Source organism: Microcebus murinus, chromosome 10 (genome assembly GCF_040939455.1).
Source record: "Microcebus murinus isolate Inina chromosome 10, M.murinus_Inina_mat1.0, whole genome shotgun sequence".
NCBI lineage: Eukaryota > Metazoa > Chordata > Mammalia > Primates > Cheirogaleidae > Microcebus > Microcebus murinus.
The window spans coordinates 39847125-39871293 of NC_134113.1; the positions used below are offsets into that span (position 1 = coordinate 39847125).

General features: G+C 33.3%; 1 protein-coding gene across 2 annotated transcripts in view; it reads right to left on the bottom strand.

Moving 5' to 3' along the window:
- Positions 1-24169, bottom strand: part of ZDHHC17 (zDHHC palmitoyltransferase 17) — a 121873-nt gene that overhangs the window by 63220 nt on the left and 34484 nt on the right. For both annotated transcript variants that reach the window (XM_076007152.1, XM_076007153.1), the window contains exons 4-8: positions 19318-19395; positions 18200-18344; positions 11979-12043; positions 11155-11317; positions 5748-5873 (exon numbers count right to left, since the gene is read on the bottom strand). In XM_076007152.1, coding sequence (XP_075863267.1) covers positions 5748-5873; positions 11155-11317; positions 11979-12043; positions 18200-18344; positions 19318-19395 — 577 coding nt within the window. The remainder of the gene's footprint in view (positions 1-5747; positions 5874-11154; positions 11318-11978; positions 12044-18199; positions 18345-19317; positions 19396-24169) is intronic.

A 24169-nucleotide genomic window follows, 5' to 3' on the forward strand; every position in this document is an offset into this window, starting at 1 on the left:
TCTCCTAGGTCCATTGCCTTTCCACATAAATTTTATAATAATCTTGGTTAATATATACAAAATCTCCTGCTGGAATTTTGATAAGAATTACATTAAATCTATACATCAATTTGGAGATAACTGACATATTTACCATGTTGAGTCTTCCAATTCATAAATACAGTATGCTTCTTCACTTATTCAAATTATCTTTGATTTCTTTCATCAGCACTTTTTGTTTTCAATATAAAAGTATACTATATTTTTGGTTAGATTTACTTAAGCATTTCAATTTTTTTGAGACACTCTAACTCATTATGTATTCTTAATTTCAGTGTCCACATGTTTATAGCAAATATATAGAATTAAAATAGATTTTTTGCACATTTATATCCCGCAACCTTGCTGAACTCACTTCTTAGTTCTAGGAAGTTTTCTTTGTAGATTCCTTGGAGTTTTCTATGTAATGATCATGTCAACTACAAACAGGGACATTTTTATTTTTTCCCTTTCTGAGCTATATGCCTTTTAATTTCCTTTTCTTGCTTTATTATACTTAGTAAAACTTCCATCACTATGGTGAATAAGAGCAAGAATGAGGAATATCCTTGTTCCTGATCTAGGGGGAAAGCATTCAGTCTTATAACTAACCATTATTTTTAAGTTTTATAAAGAACCTTTATAAAGATGAGGAAGCTCTCCTCTATTCCTATTTTTCTGAGAGTTTTTACCATGAATAAATATTGATCTCTATTAAACACTTTTCTATACTGATTGGTATAATCATGAGATTTTTCTTCTTTAATCTGTTAATATGGCAGATTACATTAACCAATATTTAAATATTTAACTGGGCTTGCATCCTTGAATAAACCCTAGTCATAGAATAAAACTTTTTATGTACTGTAGTCCCCCTCCCTCGTGTCTGTGGTTTCACTTTCTACAGTTTCAGTTACTGGTGGTTAACCGTGGTCCAAAAATAGATGAATAAGTACAATATTATGAGAGACCAACCACATTCACATAACTTTTATTATATCATTATAATTGTTCTATTGTATTATTGTTGTTAATCTCTTACTATGCTTAATTTAAAAATTAAACTTCATCACAGGTATGTATGTATAGGATAAAATAGTATATATAGTGTTTGGTACTAACCACAGTTTCAGGCATCCACTAAAAATCTTGAAACATATCACCCACAGATGAGGGGAAACTACTGTATTGCTGAATTCTATTTGTTAATATTTTGTTAAGGATTTTTGAGTCTATATCCATGAGGAGTATTGATCTATAGTTTTCTTTTTTGGTATTGTCTTTGCCTAGTTTTGATACTGTTTCCCATTTTGTTACTTTCAACTTGCCTATATCATTACATGTGAAGTGTGTTTCTTATAGACAGCATAGTTGGGAAATACAGTATAATCCACACCACACTGCCAACATCTGTCTTTTAAGTGGTGTATTTAAACCATTTATATTTAATGTAATAATTGATGTTATGGTTTAAGTATGCAATTTTATTTTTTATTTTCTGTTCTCTTTGTTTTAAGTGAAGTAGGGGAAACTTACCTCCATTTATGTCCTTCTATCTTGCCCTACTTATAATTGTCTTAAATATGTTCCCTACATACATTTAGAGCCACATCAGATAACACTATAATTTTTGCTTCAACTGTCAAGCATAATTTAGAAGACACAAGAAATGAAGGAAAGTCTATTATATTCACCTATAATTTTGCTTACTGGGTTCTTATGTTTCAAGATTCCTTCTTTTATCATTTCGTTTCTGTTTAGAGAACTTTTGATTAGCTATTCTCTTTTAGGGTATATTTACTGGTGACAAATTCTCTTAGTTTTCCTTGATTTGAGAATGTTTTGATTTCTCCTTCATTCCTAAATGATATTTTCACTGGACATAGGGTTCTGGGTTGACAGTTCTTTTCTTTGAGCACTTGAAAAGTGTGCCACTTCCTTTTGGCCTGTATGGTTTCTGATAAGAAATCTGCTGTCATTTGAATTGCTTCTCCCTTACCGGTTATAAGATCAAAAATTTCTTTTCTTTTTTTTTTTTTTTTTTGGTCTTCAGTGGCCAGAAGTTTGATTATGATATGTTCAGTGAGGATTTCTTTGAGTTTATTTGGGGTTTGCTCAGCTTTTAAATTCAATTTGTAAATGTAAGTTTCAAAATTTCCATTTGGTTCTTCTTTATATTCTAGTTCTGTATTTCTATTTCTTTGCTTAGACTCTGTTTTTCATTTGTTTCAAGCATGTCCATAATTAGTCATTGAAGCCTTTTTACAATGGCTGCTTTAAAATCTTTTCTGTCAAATAATTCTAATATCTTTGTCACCATGACATTGGTATCTATTGATTCTCTTTTCATTCTGTCTCAAATCTTCTTGGGTTTTGGTATGACAAGTGATGTTCAATTGAAACCTGAACATTTTAGTCGTTATGAGGCTCTGCATCTTATCTGAACCTTCTCTTTTAGATGGATTCTTCTGATACACCTTGGTGTGGGTGAAGGATGACAGGTTGGATAGAAGTCTAGGATCCCCCATTTAGCCTCCACTGACATCTGAGTAGGGGGCTCCTGTTTATTGCTGGGCAAGGGTGGGACCTCTAGCTCTCTTATCTCTTCTAATACTTCTTTGGCTGGGAGGGATAAGAGTGCCTCATTACTGTTCCCATGTGGTCTCTAATGATATGGGAAAATGGGGAAGGGGTTAGGACCTCATTAACAGCTAATGAGGCGGAAAGTCCCAACTCCCTATTCAGCCTTCTCTGATACCACCCCAGAAGACAAGTTGGGGCACTTCATTATAACCTGGCAAGGGCAGAAGCCTAGGCTCACCAATGGGCTTTTGTGGCTATGAGTCAGGGTGGGTCATATTTTTTTCTGTAGTGTTTGGCTATAGCAAAGCATTTATTTCCTAAAAGTTTTGTGTCTCGCTAGGCTGCCTCTTCTGTGGTGCTTTGGCTTTTGTTTGAGTCTTTTTTGTCTGCATCTGTTTGTAATTCTAAGTTGCCACCTTTGTCAGCTCCTAGTCTAGGATATATGAGCCAAAAAGAAAACCCAGAGAACTCACTGCCCTGTCATTCTTCAGATGCTGAGTTCCCTAGCAACTCTGCCGTCTTCTCTCCATCTTTCAGAGTTTTGTATTAATGTATACATATCATCCAGGGTTTTTAGTTCTTAGTGGAAAAAAAACAGGGAAAAGTACATCTACTCCATGTTCCCAGATTTATTTTCACATAACCAACAAACAAAATTAAAAAGGATATGTGACATTTCCATCATTAATAAATGGAATCATGGTTTTCACAATATTGAGAAATACTAACTTAAAGATTTCTCTCCAACTTATTACGAAGCAGTTAAGAATTATTTAACTATAAAATCTGCCTGTTTAAATTTTTTTTTTTTTTTGAGACAGAGTTTCGCTTTGTTGCCCAGGCTAGAGTGAGTGCCGTGGCGTCAGCCTAGCTCACAGCAACCTCAAACTCCTGGGCTCAAGCAATCCTACTGCCTTAGCCTCCCGAGTATCTGGGACTACACGCATGCGCCACCATGCCCGGCTAATTTTTTCTCTATATATTAATTGGCCAATTAATTTCTATTTATAGTAGAGACGGGGTCTCACTCTTGCTCAGGCTGGTTTCGAACTCCTGACCTCAAGCAATCTGCCCACCTCAGCCTCCCAGAGTGTTAGGATTACAGGCGTTAGCCACTGCGCCCAGTCTAAAATTTTTTAACTTTAAAAATCTAGGAGCTCTTAAAATAGTTTTCTAAAATCAAGATTCTCTCCCTGTCTACTAGCACTATTCAAAATGTTTCCCCCCTTAAAGATGACTTTTTAAAAAATATAATACTATTGAGTCCTACATGTCATTATTTTCTTGTTTAGTTTTAAATACAGTACACATTTTGTAAGCTAGCAAATCATATGTTCATGGTTCATGATTTAAAATTTTCTTTTCTTTTTTTCTTTCTTCTTCCTTTTTTTTTAGAGAAAGGGTCTTATGCTGTCACCCAGGTTTGAGGGCAGTGGTGCAATCATAGCTTGTCATGGCCTCAAACTCCTAGGCTCAAGTGATCCTCCTGTCTCTGCCTTCCGAGGAGCTAGGACTACAGATGTACACCACCACATACACCTGGCTCGATTTAAATTTTTCTAATGTGACATGGAAAAAGAAATGAACACTCTATATAATTAGAGCTGCTTAACCTCACAGAGTCCCCAGTCATTATATATTTTTATCTAGTAACCTTTTTTAACAGACTTAGTATATTTAAAGCTACTGTAAAACAGAAAAGAAACTCAACTTGTGAACCGATGACAATAATATACAAATGTTAAAATGGCACTAAACTTTGTATAAAAGTCTCCTAAAAAAAAAAAAAAACCAAACACATAAACCTGATTTATTAATGCTATAAGTAACTTTACATATTTACAATTCTATGCAGTACCTAGAATTTACAAATCATTTTCATTTGATTATATATTTAAAAAATGAGAATATTTACATTCAACAAAATGAAAGCATAAAAGTTATAGGATTTTCCAAAGTAACACAAAATATTTTTATTACTAGCCTAATTATCATCAGCTATTTTTTACCCAGTTGAGGAAAACTGCTCTAAATCCTAGAGAACAGAGCAAGATCACAATAAACAAACCATTTTCTGTATCATATCTAATATTTAAATAAAAGAGTTAACACAACATGTAAAAACTGTTCACTATACTCAGCTATGGGGTTACAAATAGGCAAGTTTATAAACTATCAATCTAATTCTTCTGATGTCTAAGTAATGGACCAGGGGACTTTCCGTCTCATTAAGGGAATCTGAACACCAATGAATAAATCAGGCACTGCTTTCAAGTTGCTTCTCTTTATCCAAAAACTTGTCTTTCTGTCTCAATAACAGATCAACGTTAATTCTAAACAATTAGTATTACTACTAGAACAGCCTGAATAAGACATACATAAGATGGTACTCAAGACTTAATGCCACTCGAGTTGTGTTAATGACAAGTTAGCAGACATTTTGTCAATTATTTAGGTATATAAACAAATTGCCAGAATCTAGACCCCCCTTTTGGGAAAATGTTCTAAATTTTAAAATCATATTATCATTATTAGGCAATTGTGTCAATGGTTATATAGTTTAAAACTGAAGATCTATGAAGATCTAAAATGAGTATTTTACAGAGAAGTCAAGAATGTAAGTTTTCTCTCTAAAAAATGTTATAGAACATATCACAAAAGAGAAGAAAGCTCAAGTTAATTAGAGTTGGAGTTATGAGTAGTTAAAAAGGATATGTATACTCTGGTTTCTCTTCAGATTGTATTAATCTTTTAGATTTTAAAAAGAATATGTATTAGGACTAAGATGTTTCACAGTTTATTAATACCAACAAATGAACATATACTAGAAAAATATTTATTTTTAACCTATTGATTAAAAAAAGCTAGTTGAACCAATGAACAACAATTTATATTAGTAGCCTATGGAAACTTAAATAATTTCATATATTCCCATCCTTCCTAATTATTAGACAACCCAAATAGGTCACCAACCAAGTAAGCAGATCCCTGAGAAACTTTGCTATTTACCTTCATTTACTCTGGGTGAAATAATATTTTAAAAATTATACTGGGAAATGGCAAAATTAAAGGCTGTAAATATTCATGCTAATTAACCATGCCTACTTAAAAGATAATATATTGAAAATCTTCAGTCATGAGTTTACCTTATCAGCTTTTAACTTCCTAAGGAAAGATGGATTGTCATATCCTTTTGCTTGCCTTGCCTCTTGTAAATGGTTGATCATCCACACATTTTTTCTTTGCTTTGCCAAATCAAGCGCTGATTCACCCTGATGATATAAGTAGAAGAAATTCACATTAAAAATAAAAGAAAAAGCAGAATGTCTTAATCATTAACTTTTAAAGAACTTCCATAAAAATAAATCAATGGCACTATTAATCCCTTAACATTGTTTTAACGTTGGGTAAAGTTGATGACTAACCGAACCTAAATCATCACATATTTCTTACTATGCTTTCCCATTCAAAGTACAATAAAAAAATATGTTTTCTCATCTTATTCTTTCTATAGATTCTATTTTTGCTTGCATTTCGACATATAAGAAAGCAAATCAAAAAGTAGGTATTTTAGTACATGCTGGATCATAGGCTATCACTAAGTTTACCAGGTATTTCAAATTCTCGAAAGATTTCATTAGTAATAGTTACTGCTATAAAACATCTTGCCATGATGCCAAATTGCCAGAAATTTCTCAGTTTTATTTCGGAAATGGTAAGAGTCTTCAGGAAGGAACAGGGAAGAAAAAGAAAAGTCAACTTCTACTTCTCCTATATTGTATTGGCATTGTTGACATATATTAAATTCATTCACCCATCCAGAAATTTCCAAAGGAATGAAAGAAGGGATAAAAAAAATAGTGACGTTCCAGTTATAAACTTGAAACTCCCTTTCACCTCAAGAAAAAGAATGTCAAGAAGTTTAATAGGACTAAAATGTATTAAGTGAACTAAGGGACAAAGAAATAAACATTCCCAATTCTAGATCTATACTTCTGTTTGCCTTAACTAGCTTAAAATCTTATTTCTCCTTTTGCAAATTAGCTAGACACACTACCATTCTATTTAATGTCCTCCACTATTTATCTACTTCTTTAAATAGAAAAGTGAAATTAAAAATGTTTGCCAAAATTTCAAGAATGTATAGATGACCATTCAAAATTACCTTTAAAAAATAAAAAACATTGACATTTTATCTCAAAAGACTGAATGAAAAAGAATAGAGGAATAAGGAGCCTTAGGGTACCTTACTTATGAGGGGATGATTACTTATCAAGTCTGTAGTAGTTTATCTACAAAAAACCCTAAAAATTAAAAATAAACAACAAAATAAAATACACCACTACCACCAACAGCAACAACTATTACAAAACAACAGTAAAAACAAAAAGCCCAATAAATTCTTTAATATAAAGATCAATGGTATTTAATAAGAATGGGCTAATCTAGGTGAGTCTTCCACAAATAGAGATATTTACTTTAAAATATCACCTCATCTATTCCAAAATTCCACCACCTAAGTTGTCAGAACCAGCTAATTAATCCAAACTATAAAGATTACCTGAATAAAAGCAATCCCTTGGGTAACAACTCCCAGAGAATATCCTGCAGTTGCCTCGGTCCAGCTGAGCATCCCTTCCACTAGAGGGCCATGTGACACCTAAGGATTGCCTAGACAAAAAGATTGAGGGAGCTTTAAAAAAATCTTTCTTTCAACTACTCCTCTAGTCATCTGACTATTTTTGTATTGCTCTTTTATTCAGCTGGTAAAATAAATAGCAATTAATTTAAGGAAGCATATTAAAACCAGGCTTCTGATCACTCCATGTTTTAGCCAAAATAATAAATAATACTAAAAACAGTAACATCAGCAAAAATCTACATGGAGTATTTATAGACTATGTAACTGGTAATAAAAGAAATTCTTCTAGGGTTTTGGTGAGATAAACATTATGGCTGGGGGCAGGAGGAAGATCACTTAAAGTTTTGCCTAAGTAAGGTTGAATTTCTTTGTCAAAACTAAGGAAAATCATTCCTGGAGACCATCCATGTGAGGTATTTAACAGGTAATGAACAACTATTTTCTGAAAACAGTTTCTTGCCTCATTTCAGAAAAGCCTGTAAGAGCTCTTTCAATATAGTAATTAACAAATCTCAGTAATTTTATATTCTGTGCAAGCTAAAGATTATGTACTTTGATAATTTTAGAAAGAAAACATTATAAATGCTTGGGCAGCACTCAGAGATTAATTGTCCCTTCCAAACTCAATCCATCCAAATTCACCTGTATAACCAAAAACATACGCTAGGGGATAAATTATTATCTTTTTTTAATCCACAAATGAGATATTGACACAAAAAGGGATCATTATATATACCGTAATTTTGTTTGTTTTTTATTCTTAGTATCCCAAATCACTTTTTTTCCTCCCTAATGCTGTTACTTAACAAGAAAAGATTTGTTTAGTCTATGTATTATCTGGGGCTGTGGTTCTTAAATTCTTTTGAGTCATACGTGATGGAAGCCCAATAAGCTCCCCAGAAAAATACTGATAGATGTAACTTTGTTCTAGCAATTTTGGGGGTCCATGGACCTACCTCTCCCAACCAAAGTCCATTGGGGGACCCACAGTAAAAATCTCTAATCTAGGGTATGTGGCTATTCCTAATCCTTCTAAGGATCACAACAGCAATTTTTAAATTATCTATCATTTAACATCAATTGTCTTCAAAATAAGTTCTATCTTACTTGATAAAAGAACCATTTTTAATATATTAAAATATAATGTATGTATATTAAAATATATATATTTAATATATTAAAATAAAAATATTTGAGTATATCAGATACTCAAATAACTAATTTATAAGGGTAAATCTCTAGTTACTATAAAGATAAATTTCTCAGAAACTCAACCTTAATCTTATTTAGAAAATAGTTATTTTAGAAGATACAGGATCACCTAATAATTATATATTAGTATAACTCAAAGTATAATTTTTCATATTCTTTGAAGAAAAGTAACTTTTTATAGCTATCTAGATTTGCAGGTTCCATTCTATTGTCATAATTCATTATGAACAAGACCTTTCAAAATTTGCAGCAACTTAAGTTTACTTAATTAGCTTAATAGTCCACATAACTATAGGCACCACTTCAAATTAAATATTACCAAAACAGAACCGATTCTTATCATCTTCATCCAAAAAAAATATTTCTTCTTTAGTCTTCACAACCTCAACATATGCTATCACAAGACAGGCACTCAAAACAAAGCCATCAGTGATGTTTTCTTTCATCATCATATCTAATCTACCTTTTCATTTCTACTTTAAAATATCACCACCAACTCCATTCATTTCTCTCCATCTCTATTCTTCCAATCCTAGGCTAAGCTAACATTATCACTTGCCTGATTTATTGTAACAGCCTAACTGAACTCTGTCCTTTCCATTTTCTTAATTCTTCAATGCATTCTGTATACATCAACCAAAGCACTCATTTAAAATATTTAAAACAAAAAGCAGATCATATAATCAGCCTATATAAATCCTTCCAACTGCTTCCTCTGACTGGGAATACAATTAAAGCTCCTTATGACATTGCATGATCTGGCAGCTGTCTTTGTCAAGTGACTTCACTCCCTTGCTCACTATACTCTAGCCAAGCCGTCCTTGTTTCTGCACCTCAAACATGGCAAGCTTATTCCTGCTTATTACAACCCTGTGCTTGCATGCTCCTCTACATGCAAAGATTTTTCCCACAATTACTGTATAACTGACCCTCTGGCATCAGATAATTCTCAAAGCAATTATCTCCTCGAAGCATTCCCAAATCACTCTCACCCGACGGGGCACTCCCAGCCCTGTCACTCTACAACATTTGCCTTTTTAAAAAATTTACTCATTGCCTGTTTCCTCAATAAACGTAAGTTCTGAGAGAATAAGGACCTTATCTGTCTTGAACATTCTGACTTGCCCCCACTGAACAAGAATTTGTTGAATGAAATATATTGAAATATATTCCTGGTACATGATCACTTTACAAATGGCTGTCTGGAAGCAAAGGGAAGAAGAATAACACTTGAAAGCAATTCAGACAATAAAACATGAGTTAATCTCACTAATTTTTTCTTATTTGGATAGTGATCAGGTTTAGTCAAACTCCTCCTTAACCTTTAGACTTGGGATCAGTTAATTTACTAATCCCAGTGTCATGAACTTTTCAGAGCATCTTATTTTAAAATATTTATCTTTATAATTTCTCAAGTGGTAGAGAGGTATCCTGATAGAGTAATGAAAACTAGCTTAGCTAAAGCTCAAGACTACACAAATTTTCATTCAGTCAGTAACTTGAGTGTCCATCACACATCAGGCACCATGGTATGCTGACTTCCCTCTTTCCCTGTGTTTAATGGCAGACACTGGACCATTCTGATCACTTTGGATAAGGACAAGAAGATAGAAAATTTTTTTAAAAAAGAGAATAAATGATTTTATCAATTTCTGATACCTTCCAACATTATTTACTTTTAATTAAAATATTTGTAATTACTCATTTCTAGAAACTGAATATAATGTTAAATAAATTATTCTGCATATAATTAGTCTAAGCTATTTTATTTTAGTAATTTAGCCTTCTCTTAAGCAACTGAATTGATGAAGAACTACTCATTGGAACATAAATATGCCCTGATCCAGCAGGAGATAACCTACTTTTTGATTGGCAATTTCAGATTAGTATGTGGCTTGGACCTCCTTCATATTTAATTAGCACATATCCCTTAGAAATTTAAAAAACATGACTCGGGAAATACTATGAATTATAGTCAGAATTAATGAAGATCTGTCAATGGGCACAGTTATTTACGAATGTACATTATTAAAAGATGATGTTTAAAGTCATTTCACTTTAAACATGAGTCTATTGTTCAATAGAACAAGAGTCTATTGTTCAATCAAAATTTGAGACTACCAATAGAATTTTCTCACATGTATTCATAAAATGTGTACAAATTTCTAAATACTCAAGAGTGTTAAGTGTTAACTGTGCTTGGTTCTTGGATAATTTTGTATTCTTTTCACAGATTGGCCCACCACTGGAGGGGGAGGAGTTCTCCTATAAACATCATACAGGTATTTATCAAATTTAAAAGTCTTGACCTTTAAAAAAATATGATGATAAGATGACCAAGTCAAAGAACTAAAATTATGCATAATGTGGTTTAACTACAAACTTGCATTCTCTGTCATCTTTTTCAAGAAACTAGAAAACTATTCCTCTTCATCTATAAAATACAGATTATAATTTAATTTCCAAAAACCAGTAAGAATTCACTAATGAAAAGGCCACTAAAGCCCCAAAATTACTTCAGTACTACAAGATGAAAATAAATGACCTCATCTTTCAAAACAAATTAATACATGGAAGCAAAGGGTCCAACTTGTAAGTTTCTTTCAATTTCAACAACCTATGAAAAACCTATTTCATTAAGGAATTCACATATTAGCAGCCACATTTCATACATCATCATCAATATAGTATATTTTTACCTTGATATTCTGGGCATCAACATTAGCTCCAGCTTCCAGAAGAAGACTAATGACTGTGGTATTCCCTGCTAGTACCGCCCAATGCAGGGCAGTGTTTTTGTGATACTTGTCACCAAGGTTAACTGAAACATTGAATGTTAAAAGCAATCTAGTTGGATCCACACTGAAAAGGAAAAAAAAAAAAAAAACAACAACAACAACCCTAATTTCAATTATAGAAATCATTACAAATACTAAACTGATTGTGGCTGTATTTGAATTCCAACTTGGAACTCTTCTAACCTACTCAACAATTTTATAATCAATAATGAGAAATATTCTAATATGAAATATTAAGTATGTGTGACACCATATAAAATTAATAGAGTTCCAAGGAACAGAATACTTGGTCCTAACATTTTCTATTTTTGATCTAGGAACTGATGTCATTAATACCTATATAATATAAAAATAAAAAATGTTTTAATTTAAATCTGGATTGTTCCAAAAATTATTTAAGACAATTTACTAATTAATACATTAAACTTGCTAACACATAATCACATTAAAAAAATTAATTAATTTTTAAAAGAAGATAACATCTTGTTTAGTCTTGGAGATTGTTGAAAGAGGAATAGATTAAGGAAACTACAATTAACTGAGGTAGAGGTAAGCATGGAGACACCAAAACATTAAAAAATGTAATTTATTTTATATAGTATATAGCCATAATAAAAATTGTAAGTATTAGTAAGTATAATATTAACTGAATTTTCTCATCACTTGTTTCATGTTGTATACTGGCTGAAAATGATCTGAATAAGCATTTCATAACGGTTACATACCTATGTGTTCTATAAGCTGCCCACATTAAAGGCGTCATTCCATTCTGATCCATCATATCTACATCCTGATAGAATAAAAAGAAAAAGGTCAGACAGTAAAATTTTATAAGTTCCTAACCAAATTTACGTGGAAAAAATCTAATTTACACAGAATAGAAGAAGTCAACACAATACAACCCAATTAAGGATGATTCATGGAACTTTCTCTTTTTTAACTTTAAAATCATTGCCACTAAATATTTTAATTGACATATGTTATGTTTTTATAGTTTCCCCTTTTAAGATGTTTTAATCAGACTTTCAAGATCTTAACCTTAAACCTTAAAAGATCTTAACCTATTCTGATCTTCTAGGTACGAAGGACAGGTTAAGTGATTTAAGTCTCTGAAAAATTTGGTTATTCTCATGCATGGGGGAATAACAAACCCTGTTTATTCCTACATATTTCAAAATAGAAAATAAAAAGATCTGACTTTAATAAACTCGAGTTTATTATTTCTTATTTTGTTATTCATATACATTTATAGAGTTAAATAATTCCTGCAAAATTTAGAGGGAAAAAGCAATGTGCTAGCCACTTGTGCATGCATGTGTACTTCTGCCTGGGTCAATGTATGTGTGGGTGTGTGTGCATGAATCTGTCACATAGAGGGGGCCTGAGCTCAGAGCATTGCTGGCCTGGGCCTGATGTTCTTGGCTTCCTCAGAGCATGTAACAGGAAATTAAATGGGATGAGTGTTTAAAAAAAAAAAAAAAAAAAAAAAAAAAGCAATGTGCTAAAGGAATCCTCTTACCTAACTTCCCACTATTTTCACCTTTTTTTAAAATTCATTATTTTGGTATTTACCTCCATATCTTTAAGATGACTGAATTGCTACTTCTTGATTTTTCAGTCTGGCATTATTTTCAGAGACTCTTCAGTATGAAAAATGAGAATTTCTCTCTTTCCCTGACCCATCACAAATATGCACCTTTCCTATTCCTTTCTCTCAAGAGATCTATGATAATTACAGTTATATAAATATTTGATGGTTACATTATTATAACTATGTATAAATACTATTGCTAGCCAAACCATGTAATAAACTATGACTATTTTTTCTCTTCTACCTTTTTGCTTTCCCTCCTTTTGCTCAATTTTTTTAGCAAATTAGAATTAAAACTCCAATCTATTAACCACTTTGGTATGGCGCTCACCGGCCTCAAGACCTTGCCCACAGCCAGCACTCATAGTCCGCACGACAGTTTGTGCTGTGCATTGATGACGAATCGTTTTGTTCTTGTGTGATGAGGAAAGCTTTAAAGCACTGAAAGCTTGTTTTACTTTACAGGCAGCTTTACTTGTAAATCAGAATAGGTAACACATACATATATGTTTTCATTACGTTATTTTTAAATGTTCACAATTTTATTTTGATAAACGAAAAATTAGAAAAGTCGTATCATGGCTGTCGGCTAAAGTCACTGTGCGCATCCATCTGTGGCTATCGACTATAGTTGACACTCGTACCGAGGTGGTTAACCCAAAACTCTTCTCTAGTTATCTAAATCTCCTTTCAAGACATTCTGATTCCATCATTTTCACTGCCTTAAAATTACCGTTCCTAACTCACTTGATCTGGCCTGAAGCACCTGTCTCATGAATTAGGAGTTCTTTGAGGATAAAAACCATATTACATCCATCTTTGTATCTCAATGCCCAGCAGAGTAGATAATAAAAAACCATTTGTTGGCCAGGTGTGGTGGCTCACACCTGTAATCCCAACACTCTGAGAGGCTAAGGTAGGAGGACGGTTTGAGGTCAGGGATTCAAGACCGGCATAAGCAAGAGTGAGACCCCATCTCGACAAAAAGTACAAAAATTAGCTGGCATGGTGGCATTCACCTGTAGCCCCAGCTACTCAGGAGGCTGAGGCAGGAGGATCACTTGAGTGTATAAGTATGAGGTTGCAGTGAGATGGAGTTTGCAGTGAGCTATGACAATGCCACTGCACTCTGGCCAGGGTGACAGAGCAAGACTGTATCTCAAAAAACAAAAACAAGCAAGCAAAAAAAATTGTTAAATAAAAAGATTCTTCTAGGTTTGGGAAAGGTATAGCCTTCAGAATAAAACAGACATGGTTTTGAATTCCTAACTCCATCACTTAATAGTTATGAGATTGTGTGCAAAGTTACTTCAAACTCTTAGTCTCAGCTTCCTCGACCAAAATCGTGAATCTTAATAATGACTTCATTAAACTTCTGTGGTGATCAAATAGAATAGTGTGCTTGTAAAGCATCTAGTCCATAGCCTGGAACATAATAGATATTCAATATATTAAGTTTCTTCTTCTTCCCTTCCCTATCTCCCATTACTGGATTACATTAAACAAGTAGTTCTAACCCAAGTTGTGTTACCCAATTTAACAATCAGTGCAGAGAGGAGTGAATCACTGTAAAACACTGAATATCTCTATGCAGCAGTTCTTTGTGAGTCCCTATTATTGACAAGAATACATCTCAACTGTAAACATTATCCAAGTGTATTGAGAAAGAAAAAAAACTCTAAGAACCACTGCGTTAGAGAACTAGAATATTTCTTTGGATATCATTAGTTTTAGTCCCACTCCATAAATACTACAATAGAATGTTATACCTTACCCATTACAAATCCATTTCTAGATTTACTTTAATAATGTTGGAAATATCTTCTGTAACTCAACATTTCTAACATACAGGTTCATTTTTTAAATAATCACATCACTTTGAAAAAAATGTTTTCTGACAAAATGACAAACTTCCTTGTTTTTTAATATGAGAGATAGGTACTGTAATTTATTTTATTCCTTATTGCCCTGGTTTCAAGAAAGCTCAACCAAATTTGATGTCTAATTAAAGCAAACATGAAAAATTTTATGCTTAAGTTTCTTCTTCTTCTTGTTTTTGAGTCTTTTCATATCCTTTTTAAAAAGTGATAGTATTAAAAATACCAATAAATAAAATAAAAATGTAAAATTATGCCACATCTCTAGAGTACTAAAAGAAAAATGAAATTCAACCTTTTCTCTCTTTGGGTCGGGATTTAAAACTTGGTACTTCTTTTCCAAGTTCAGCCTGGACGTATGGGTATTCTCTATTAGGAAGAATTAACAAGCCCAGATCAAAAGCTTATGGAAATTCCATGATCAACAGGGCTCCATAACTTAGCATTTTCCCCTTTTTCTCCTGAAAATCATCCAAAAGAATTGGTAGTGAGCACTGAATATATTTAACAGTATAACTAAAATAAAACAATTGTGAAGAACAGAATGACAAAACTGAATGGAAATGTTAGATGCCCTAACAATGTAAAATTGATACAATTAACAAAAAATGGGGAAAAATGGAAAAAGGATGAAAAGAAAGTATGCTGAGAGCCTCATCTGTAATAGTTACGAGTCAAAGGATATTATCAAAAGCTAAAGAATCAAGTAATAAAATGCAGTTACATTTATCAGAACAAAGTTAACACTAAGAAAAACAATACTATGGACTAAAGTCAGTGAAAGACAAGGAAGGGAAAGAAGAAATAAAAATATACTAATTTTGTTATTGCTTATAATTAGGAACTATGTCATCTGAGCTACTAAAATTTGAACAACCATCTGACTGAAGTAAGAGAGAGAACTGTGTGTCTTTCTGAGGAAAGAATATACTAGCAGCAAAAGAAACAGCAAGCACAAAGGCCCTGAGACACTAGCACATCAGAGTTGCTCAAGGAACAGCAAGAAAACTGGTGTGGTTTAAAGCAGGGTGATGAGCGGCAAGTAACAGAAGAGGAGCTCAAGAAGTATCTGGGGCCAGGCTACATAGTGCTCTGCAGAGCAGAGAAAAACTTTGGACTCGATTCAAAGTATGATGCAACACATGCTGGAAGAATGTCTTTTACAAAATACCAGTGTATACAGGTTGAATATCCTTTATCCAAAATGCTTGGCACCAGAAGTGTTTTGGATTTCAGATATTTTTGGATTTTCAAATATTTGTATATACATAATGAGGTATCTTGGGAATGAGACTAAACTCTAAACCTGAAATTCATTTATGTTTCACCTACACTTTATACATATAGCCTGGAGGTAATTTTATACAATATTTTAAGTAAATTTGTACATGAAACAACGTTTGTGTACGCTGAACCATCAGAAAGCAAAGGTGTCAGGTGCGGAATTTTCCACTTGTGACTTCATGGCTGGGATTCAAAAAGTTTCAAATTTGGAGCATTTCAAATTTTGACTTTTACATTAGGGATACTCAACCTGTATGTGGAAAAAAATGTGGAAAAATATATACTAAATTACTACAGGAAGTGATCTCAGTTGGGGGGGAGGTAGGATTTCATTGTCTAAGTCATACTCTTCTATTATGTTGGAATATTTTATAATAAACATGTTATTTCTATCTGCAGAAAAAAAATTTACTTGTGGAAAAGAAAACTATTTGGCAGACTTTTAGCACCAGCACAATGCATTTTTTTGTACAGAAAGCACGACAAGTAGAAATCCCACCCTTTGAGAATTTTATAGCCTATATACTATACCAGAGATGAAAAGATTAATGAAATCATTTTAACTCCAAAATCAGTAAGTTAAAAATAAAAAGACCATGAAGACTCAAAACTTCACACTACCTTTCTTTCCCAGTTAAAAATGGAAAGAAAAAAGTGAGTGTGTCCTATAAATTTAAACCTGCAATACACAAGGCCACTAAAGACACTGTGATATGCTACAGTACATATGCTTCAACCCCTGCTTTAGAAAAAACTATGGGACAACAAGGACAATCTCCTGTGGTAGTTGGTCGTCACAGATGGCCCCCAGTGAACCTCGTGCCTTCTGGTATTCCCAAGCTCATATTGTTCCTTCCCACACTGAATAGGGGCTGACCCTGTTACTCACTTCAACTGACAGAATGAAGAAGAAACATTGCTGTGCCAGTTCAAGACCTAAGACTTAAAAAGGCAGAATAGCTTCTCCTTTTGTTCTTTTGGGAGGTCTAAGCCACTTTGAAAGAAAGTTCCCTTACTAGAGAAACCACGTGGAGTGGTGCTGTAGAGAAGTTGAAGTTCTGACACTGCATGGAAAAAGAGAGAGGCTAGTTGTCCCAGCATCCCAGCTAGACAGTCTTCTAGCCACTCCTATCAAGGAACAAGATATGTAAATGAGCCAATTAATTCTCCAGCCCAGGCAGGCACCAGCCATTGTCACAAGGAAAAAAAACCACCCAGACAAGTCCACAGAACTGTAATATATAATAAATGGTTGGTGTCATTCTTACGCCACTAGATTTTGAGGGTATTCTGTTAACACAGTAGTAAATAATAAACTCTTCCTTTCCAGCAATTAATCAGTCTATGCTTATTTTCCTAAGCTATAATACACAACACACACCACCACTGCTTGATACTGCCAACAACAAATACCTTCCATTAGGTTCCATTAAAAGAAATAGTATACAAATTCTAAATCAGCATAAAATTTTAAACTAAAATAATCATAAATACATGTTGATAGCAATGAATTTAATTCATTTATCATAGTTACACTTGTGATGAGATCCTTAGTTATAAAATCTAATGTTTAAAGATAACCAGAAAAAACACATGGAAGAAGAAGTGGGTGACATTACTTTTTAACAAAATACATTTATCACAAAAACATGGTAATATAAACTGGTAATATTTAATGTGATTATGGTCACTGTACATTCAGGAAAAATCAGAGCAATCACTTAAATCATAAGTTTTTTGACAAGTAAGCAGCAGTATTATTTTATACAGTAGAAACTAAAAAACTGATCTTAAAAAATTTATCCCCCTCAAGAGGTATTTAATATTTTAAAAAACTAACAAATAAGTTCAAAAAGGTTTAGATTAATTCAGATGACATATTTTAAAAACGTAATTAAGGGAAAAAATAAATACTTAAATTTTCTCTCTTACTTTCTGGAATTTATCTTTATCACTCTCAGAAACAAAAACTCAACTTAATAGCTCATTTATCTGATTCATGATTATCTTATTTTTATGTTAAGTGCATTAAATAGCTCAATATCAAGCTAACTATATTATTCTCTTCAACCAACAGAAAGCACTATTTAAATATCACCAGGTTGTTACACGTGTAACACCAATGATATATGGCATTTAAACCATGAAGGACAACATCTGATTAAAATCCACACCACTGTGATTTTTTTTTTACCTGTCCTTTTGCTATGAGATAAGCAACAATTGAGGTATGTCCAAACTGAGCAGCCAGATGAATACAGCTACATCCTTCTCCATCAATTAATGAAGGATCTGCACCATATTTCATTAGTTGTACAACCATGGATAGATGGCCTTGTCTAAAATATAAAAGAGCAAACACTTAGATATATGGTTATTTTAAACAGGATCCTCTGGAAAGAGCTTTTAAAAATAAGGTAATCGGCCGGGCGCTGTGGCTCACGCCTGTAATCCTAGCTCTTGGGAGGCCGAGGCGGGCGGATTGCTCAAGGTCAGGAGTTCAAAACCAGCCTGAGCAAGAGCGAGACCCCGTCTCTACTATAAATAGAAAGAAATTAATTGGCCAACTGATATATATATAAAAAATTAGCCGGGCATGGTGACGCATGCCTGTAGTCCCAGCTACCCGGGAGGCTGAGGCAGAAGGATCGCTCAAGCCCAGGAGTTTGAGGTTGCTGTGAGCTAGGCTGATGCCACGGCACTCACTCTAGCCTGGGCAACAAAGCGAGACTCTGTCTCAAAAAAAAAAAATAAAATAAAATAAAATAAGGTAATGATGGCAAGATTACACATACATTTTAGAAAGTTATTTTAAAATAGATATATGTCAAGAGACATTTAGGATTTTATAGTTCTTAAAAATCTTAACAGGAAAAACAGTTATTGATAATCTATGGAGAAACTCATAACTTCCTTAAATATATAGTTAGCATATTCTATTATTTCTATTCCAATATGATCTCAGCTATCTATAGAAAGTAACCAAAAAATAAGTTCCCGAGAACTGAGCTAGTTCTTAAACGGCAAATATATATATGATGCAAAAGTATTACATTAAAAGTGTAACCCAATCTTATAAAGTAACTGGATGAATATCAGCATGCATAATTCCCTAAAAAGAGTTTAGACAACCAACTTTGCTTCCAATGAAGGTAACACTGGACAGCAATACATTACCATATTAATGATATTAACTATTGGCATAGTAAGTTCTCTCCTTCATTTTAGCATATCATTTTTAAAAAGTTGTTTAGTTGTACACTAATAAAGGAATCAAAGGGAAAACAAATCCAGAAGCAAATTTATTTAAACCTTGTGGCCCAGTGCAATGGAGTTGAATTCAGGTCGCCTCCAAGTTGATCCACAATAGCACCTTTCGAAATATAGTATCTATAAGACAAAATTTTAATAATTTAGACAACTTTCGTTTTCAAAAAATTACATGAAAAATAAAACCTTTCCATTTTAGAGATCATGCTAGTTTATGGCTTTGAAGATAATCTTTTGTGATAGTTTTAAAAACATATTTAGCAAACCTTTATATCAAGTACATCACTTTCTTTTGTTCTAGAAGTAAAAGTTAAAAAAAGAACAGAAATGCCAAATAATCATGTAAAAAAGAAAGTAGAGAACCACAAAGCTTTGAGTAGCAGAATATAAAAATCTTGTAATTCGAATAGTTGTAGAACAGGCAAGACATCATCTGCCTTGGGTAGTTCAGCTTTAAGCTGTACTTTCCTCATAAGATCACTGTAGATTAAATCAAACAATATACATTAAATAATTTTCTAAATTATAAACATAAATATTCTTTATTATGTCTTGTTACTTGTGTCTTTAAAGCCATGATGCTTGAAAAAGAAACAGCAACCTCCTTGCTTAATATATTAATATAACATCTTGATATCCTCTAAAATAAACAGGACCTTGCAGTTTATTACAATGCTTTATTTGGGATTGATCAAGGCAATGAATCTTGAATATAAATGATTTTGTGGCATTTGATGTCATATACTTGACATATGTATCTCCCCTCTCTGGAGGGGACACTGTGCCAGCCACAGAATATGTTATACAACTCTGGAAAGACTAAGGAATTAGAGGTAATTGTTATATCCTATATCCAAAGATAGTAGTAAGTAGCTGGGCTGTAAACAGAAACACTAGTTGAAAGTCAATATAAATATGTTGCTGAATAATTGTGTTTTCTAACATATTTCCTCACTGAAAGTATTTACTTAGCATCACAAATAGGCATTTTAGTGACATGAAAGCAATCAAGCAGCTGACAGTGCTTAGAAAAGCATTCTTTGTGTACTGTAGCATTCATTAAATCTCAATGACTATTCAAGTTTTTGACAGAATAGCAGTTATAATTCGAACTCTTCTTTTAAAGCCCAGATTGATATTTGTCTCCCTAAACTTCACTGCATGATGGTGATCTCTGACTTCAGTTTCAGTCCCATGTTGATGTTAATACTTAACCATTCAGCCTCTGCCAAAACGTAATTTAATGAAAGTGTACATCGTGAACAAGAACCCCAGACTCCTTTCCTTACGCAGGTTAGGTGGCAGCCAGACAGATACTGAGCTCCTCCCCACAAAAAGATTAGAGGATTCTTCTCTAAGAGAAACTGAACAGCCGCAGAGAAGAACCTCCAGAAACTGACACTAGAGGAGTTCCTTAGGAGAACCTAAGTCCCACAACTTCCAATCAACTTTGTTATGTTTGTGTCCTAAGTGTGAATGGTCAAATATAACCAGGTAATTGAGGAAAGCTTCAAATATAGAAGGAGACCAAAATAAACAGAAGCAGCCCCAAATAAACAAACTGAATGTAGAGAAGAAAAACTTAAAAAAATTATAATATCCTCCAAGAACTAAAAGATGACATATCCATGATATAAAAATGGAAATATTAGAAAAAAAGAAACATAGTTTAAGAATGAATGCTTTTATTAAGCCAGTCTGTTGCATTTCTCTAAAAAAAAAAAAAAACAATGAATGCTTGAAAACTGAAAATGTGATAGATAAAATTAGAAATTCAAAGGAAGGATTAGGATTATAAGATAAATTAAGAAACTCTCCCCAAAAGTACAATGGTTATAGTGAGGTATAAAAGATAGTTGGAAAAAAGCTAAGGAAATGAGATAATCACTCTCATTGGTTCCAATATCTGACAAACAAGAGTTCCTAAAAGAAAAAAACAGAGAAATGAATGCAAGGCACTATTGAGGGAACAGTATAAAAATATACTTCCCTAGAACTAATAAGGCAAAGTTCCAGATTAAAACTGGCCACCAAATACCCATGAACTGCATCTATTTACACACACACACACACACACACACACACACACACACACACACCCCAATGCACAGTAATGTAAACTTTCACAAAGTCAGGAGTAAAGAAAAAGATCTTAAATGTTCCCAAGAAAGAAGAATAAGCAATACATATAATGTGTTCTCAGAAAATTATAAGCTCCATATTTTTTAATAAAGCCTCATATTCTTTAATAAAGCCTTGACTTGGAATCAAAGTGAAATCAGACACAAGTATTATTAACTGTTGTTGATGAAGAATCTGAATAGGAGACTACTGAAGACAATGGCCTGAGCGAATCACTTCTATTTTATTATATTAGGGTAAAAGCTTAGAAATAATTAAAAGATTATCATTGGAAAACACTAGCAATATAAACTTAATCCCAGCTAGGATGAAGGTCTTCTCTCCAAATTATACCTACTTTATATTTTATCATTTATCATTACAAAACTGAACCAACCTCTTTGCTTACAGTAAGTTCTGTTGATACATCCTGATACAATGTCACTGTTGGGACAGACACTTCTCCATACTGTTTTAGCACAGTAACTTGCTAAACTATGTACTATAAGAATTAAGTTCACCCACCTGAAGATGTAACATACACAGTAACACTGTGATTATTAACCCACTCTATAATTTACTGGTTTTATTCTATAACCTCACTAGTCAATAGACAGTTTCAAGATATTTTGTAATTTTTTTTTTTTTTTTTGAGACATAGTCTCACTCTGTTGCCCAGGCTAGAGTGCTGTGGCATCAGCCTAGCTCACAGCAACCTCAAATTCCTGGGCTTAAGCAATCCTTCTGCCTCAGCCTCCCGAGTAGCTGGGACTACACGAATGCACCACCATGCCCGGCTAATTTTTTCTATATATTTTCAGTTGGCGAATTAATTTATTTCTATTAATAGTAGAGACGGGATCTCGCTCTTGCTCAGGCTGGTTTCGAACTCCTGACCTTGAGTGATCCGCCCTCCTCGGCCTCCCAGAGTACTAGGATTACAGACGTGAGCCACCGCACCCGGCAGATATTTTGTATTTTTTACTTCAGATTTTTATTTTTTTAAAAAAAGAACTATAAATTTTTTCATCAATAGAAAGAGATCACACATCTCGACGGCTGAAGCAAGAAAATAATACAATAATGCTTCAAAATTCTGAGGGAACAATTTTTTATTTAAAACTCTATGATCAAACAACCAATAAGGTATGAGAGCAGAAGAGATACTAAGTTCAAAACATTTCCTCCAAAGTACTGTCTCAGAAATCTATCACAAAGTGTACTCTACTAAAGCAGGGAACAAACCCATAGAGACAAAAACCTGAGATCTAGGGAAACAGAGATCAATCCTGGAGTAAAGGGATTTCCCAGGATGATGGCAAAGGAAAGTTTCAAGGTAATAGTTGCTTAGTAGCCCTGATGAGCAAAAGTCTGGGCTGAAGTACAGAAGTAAAGAAATCCAACAATGGGCTAGGCGCAGTGGCTCCCTCCTGTAATCCTAAATCCTAGCACTCTGGGAGGCTGAAGCGGGAGGATTGCTCAAGGTCAGAAGTTCAAAACCAGCCTGAGCAAGAGAGAGACCCCGTCTCTACTAAAAATGGAAACAAATTAATTAGACAACTAAAAGTATATGGAAAAAATTAGCCGGGCATGGTGGCCCATGCGTGTAGTCCCAGCTATTCGGGAGGCTGAGGCAGAAGGATCACTTGAGCCCAGGAGTTAGAGGTTGCTGTGTGCTAGGCTGACACCATGGCACTCTAGCTGGGGCAACAGAGTAAGACTCTGTCTCAAAAAATGAAAAAGAAAAAGAAAAAGAAATCCAATGATTTTATACCCTTCCTCCACCAAAAAAGAGCTGATAAATTATCTGATCCCATTTGCATACAGAGGGTTTTTATGGTTCTAAGAATATGGGAAGAATTAGTGACAATACGTTGAAAATTAAATAAATGAAAAGACAAAACAAAATGATTGTTACTTCAGACAAAATCAAAAGGTCTACAGAAAAGGACAGATAATCACAGAACTCTTTTGGGCTTAGCAGTGCATAATACTAACATACTCATAACAATTTAAATATGGTATAGTGATTTAACTAAAACTATACTAGTGGATAAAAGAAAAAGTATTAGTGGTGAGGCAGTCTAGGACATCTGGTTATCCCAAGATATAAAAACAAATATAATGTTAAAAATCGATAAATCAAGAAGCAACAGCATAAAACTTGGCAATATTTATTAAAACTAAAAATTCATGTCTTTTGTTGCTTCTAAGAATTCTGCAGATATAAATGAACATGATACGTGAACATGATATTAATTACAGCACTGTCATAGCAAAAATACCAGAATCAATCAAATGTCCATCAATAAGGAAACCACTAAATAAATTCAGGTACCTCCATATAACTGAATGTTATATGGATATTTTTTAAAAAATGAGGCAGCTCTGTTTGTACTGATACGAAAAATCTTGAAGATATATAACTTAAATAAAATGGTAGAAAAGTATTTGCTATCATTTGTGTAAAGAAAATAACTTTATAAAAGTAGCAATATAAACATATAAGTGTGACTACTGAAAGAAACAGCTAAGTATTGAAAATAGTTACTTCTGGGATACAGGACCAAGGAATGGGGAAATATTAAGGTACTGTATGCCTCTAAGCACTTCTTGATTTTTCTAATTGTTTACATACTATTTTGATTAAAAGAATAGAGAATTTGGACCAACTCTCCCATTAAAGAAAAATAAAGCAAAGCCTTAAGAGCATTACCTGACCAAGATTCAGGAGATGCCTAAAACTTGAAGAAGTTAGAAAAACACTCACATA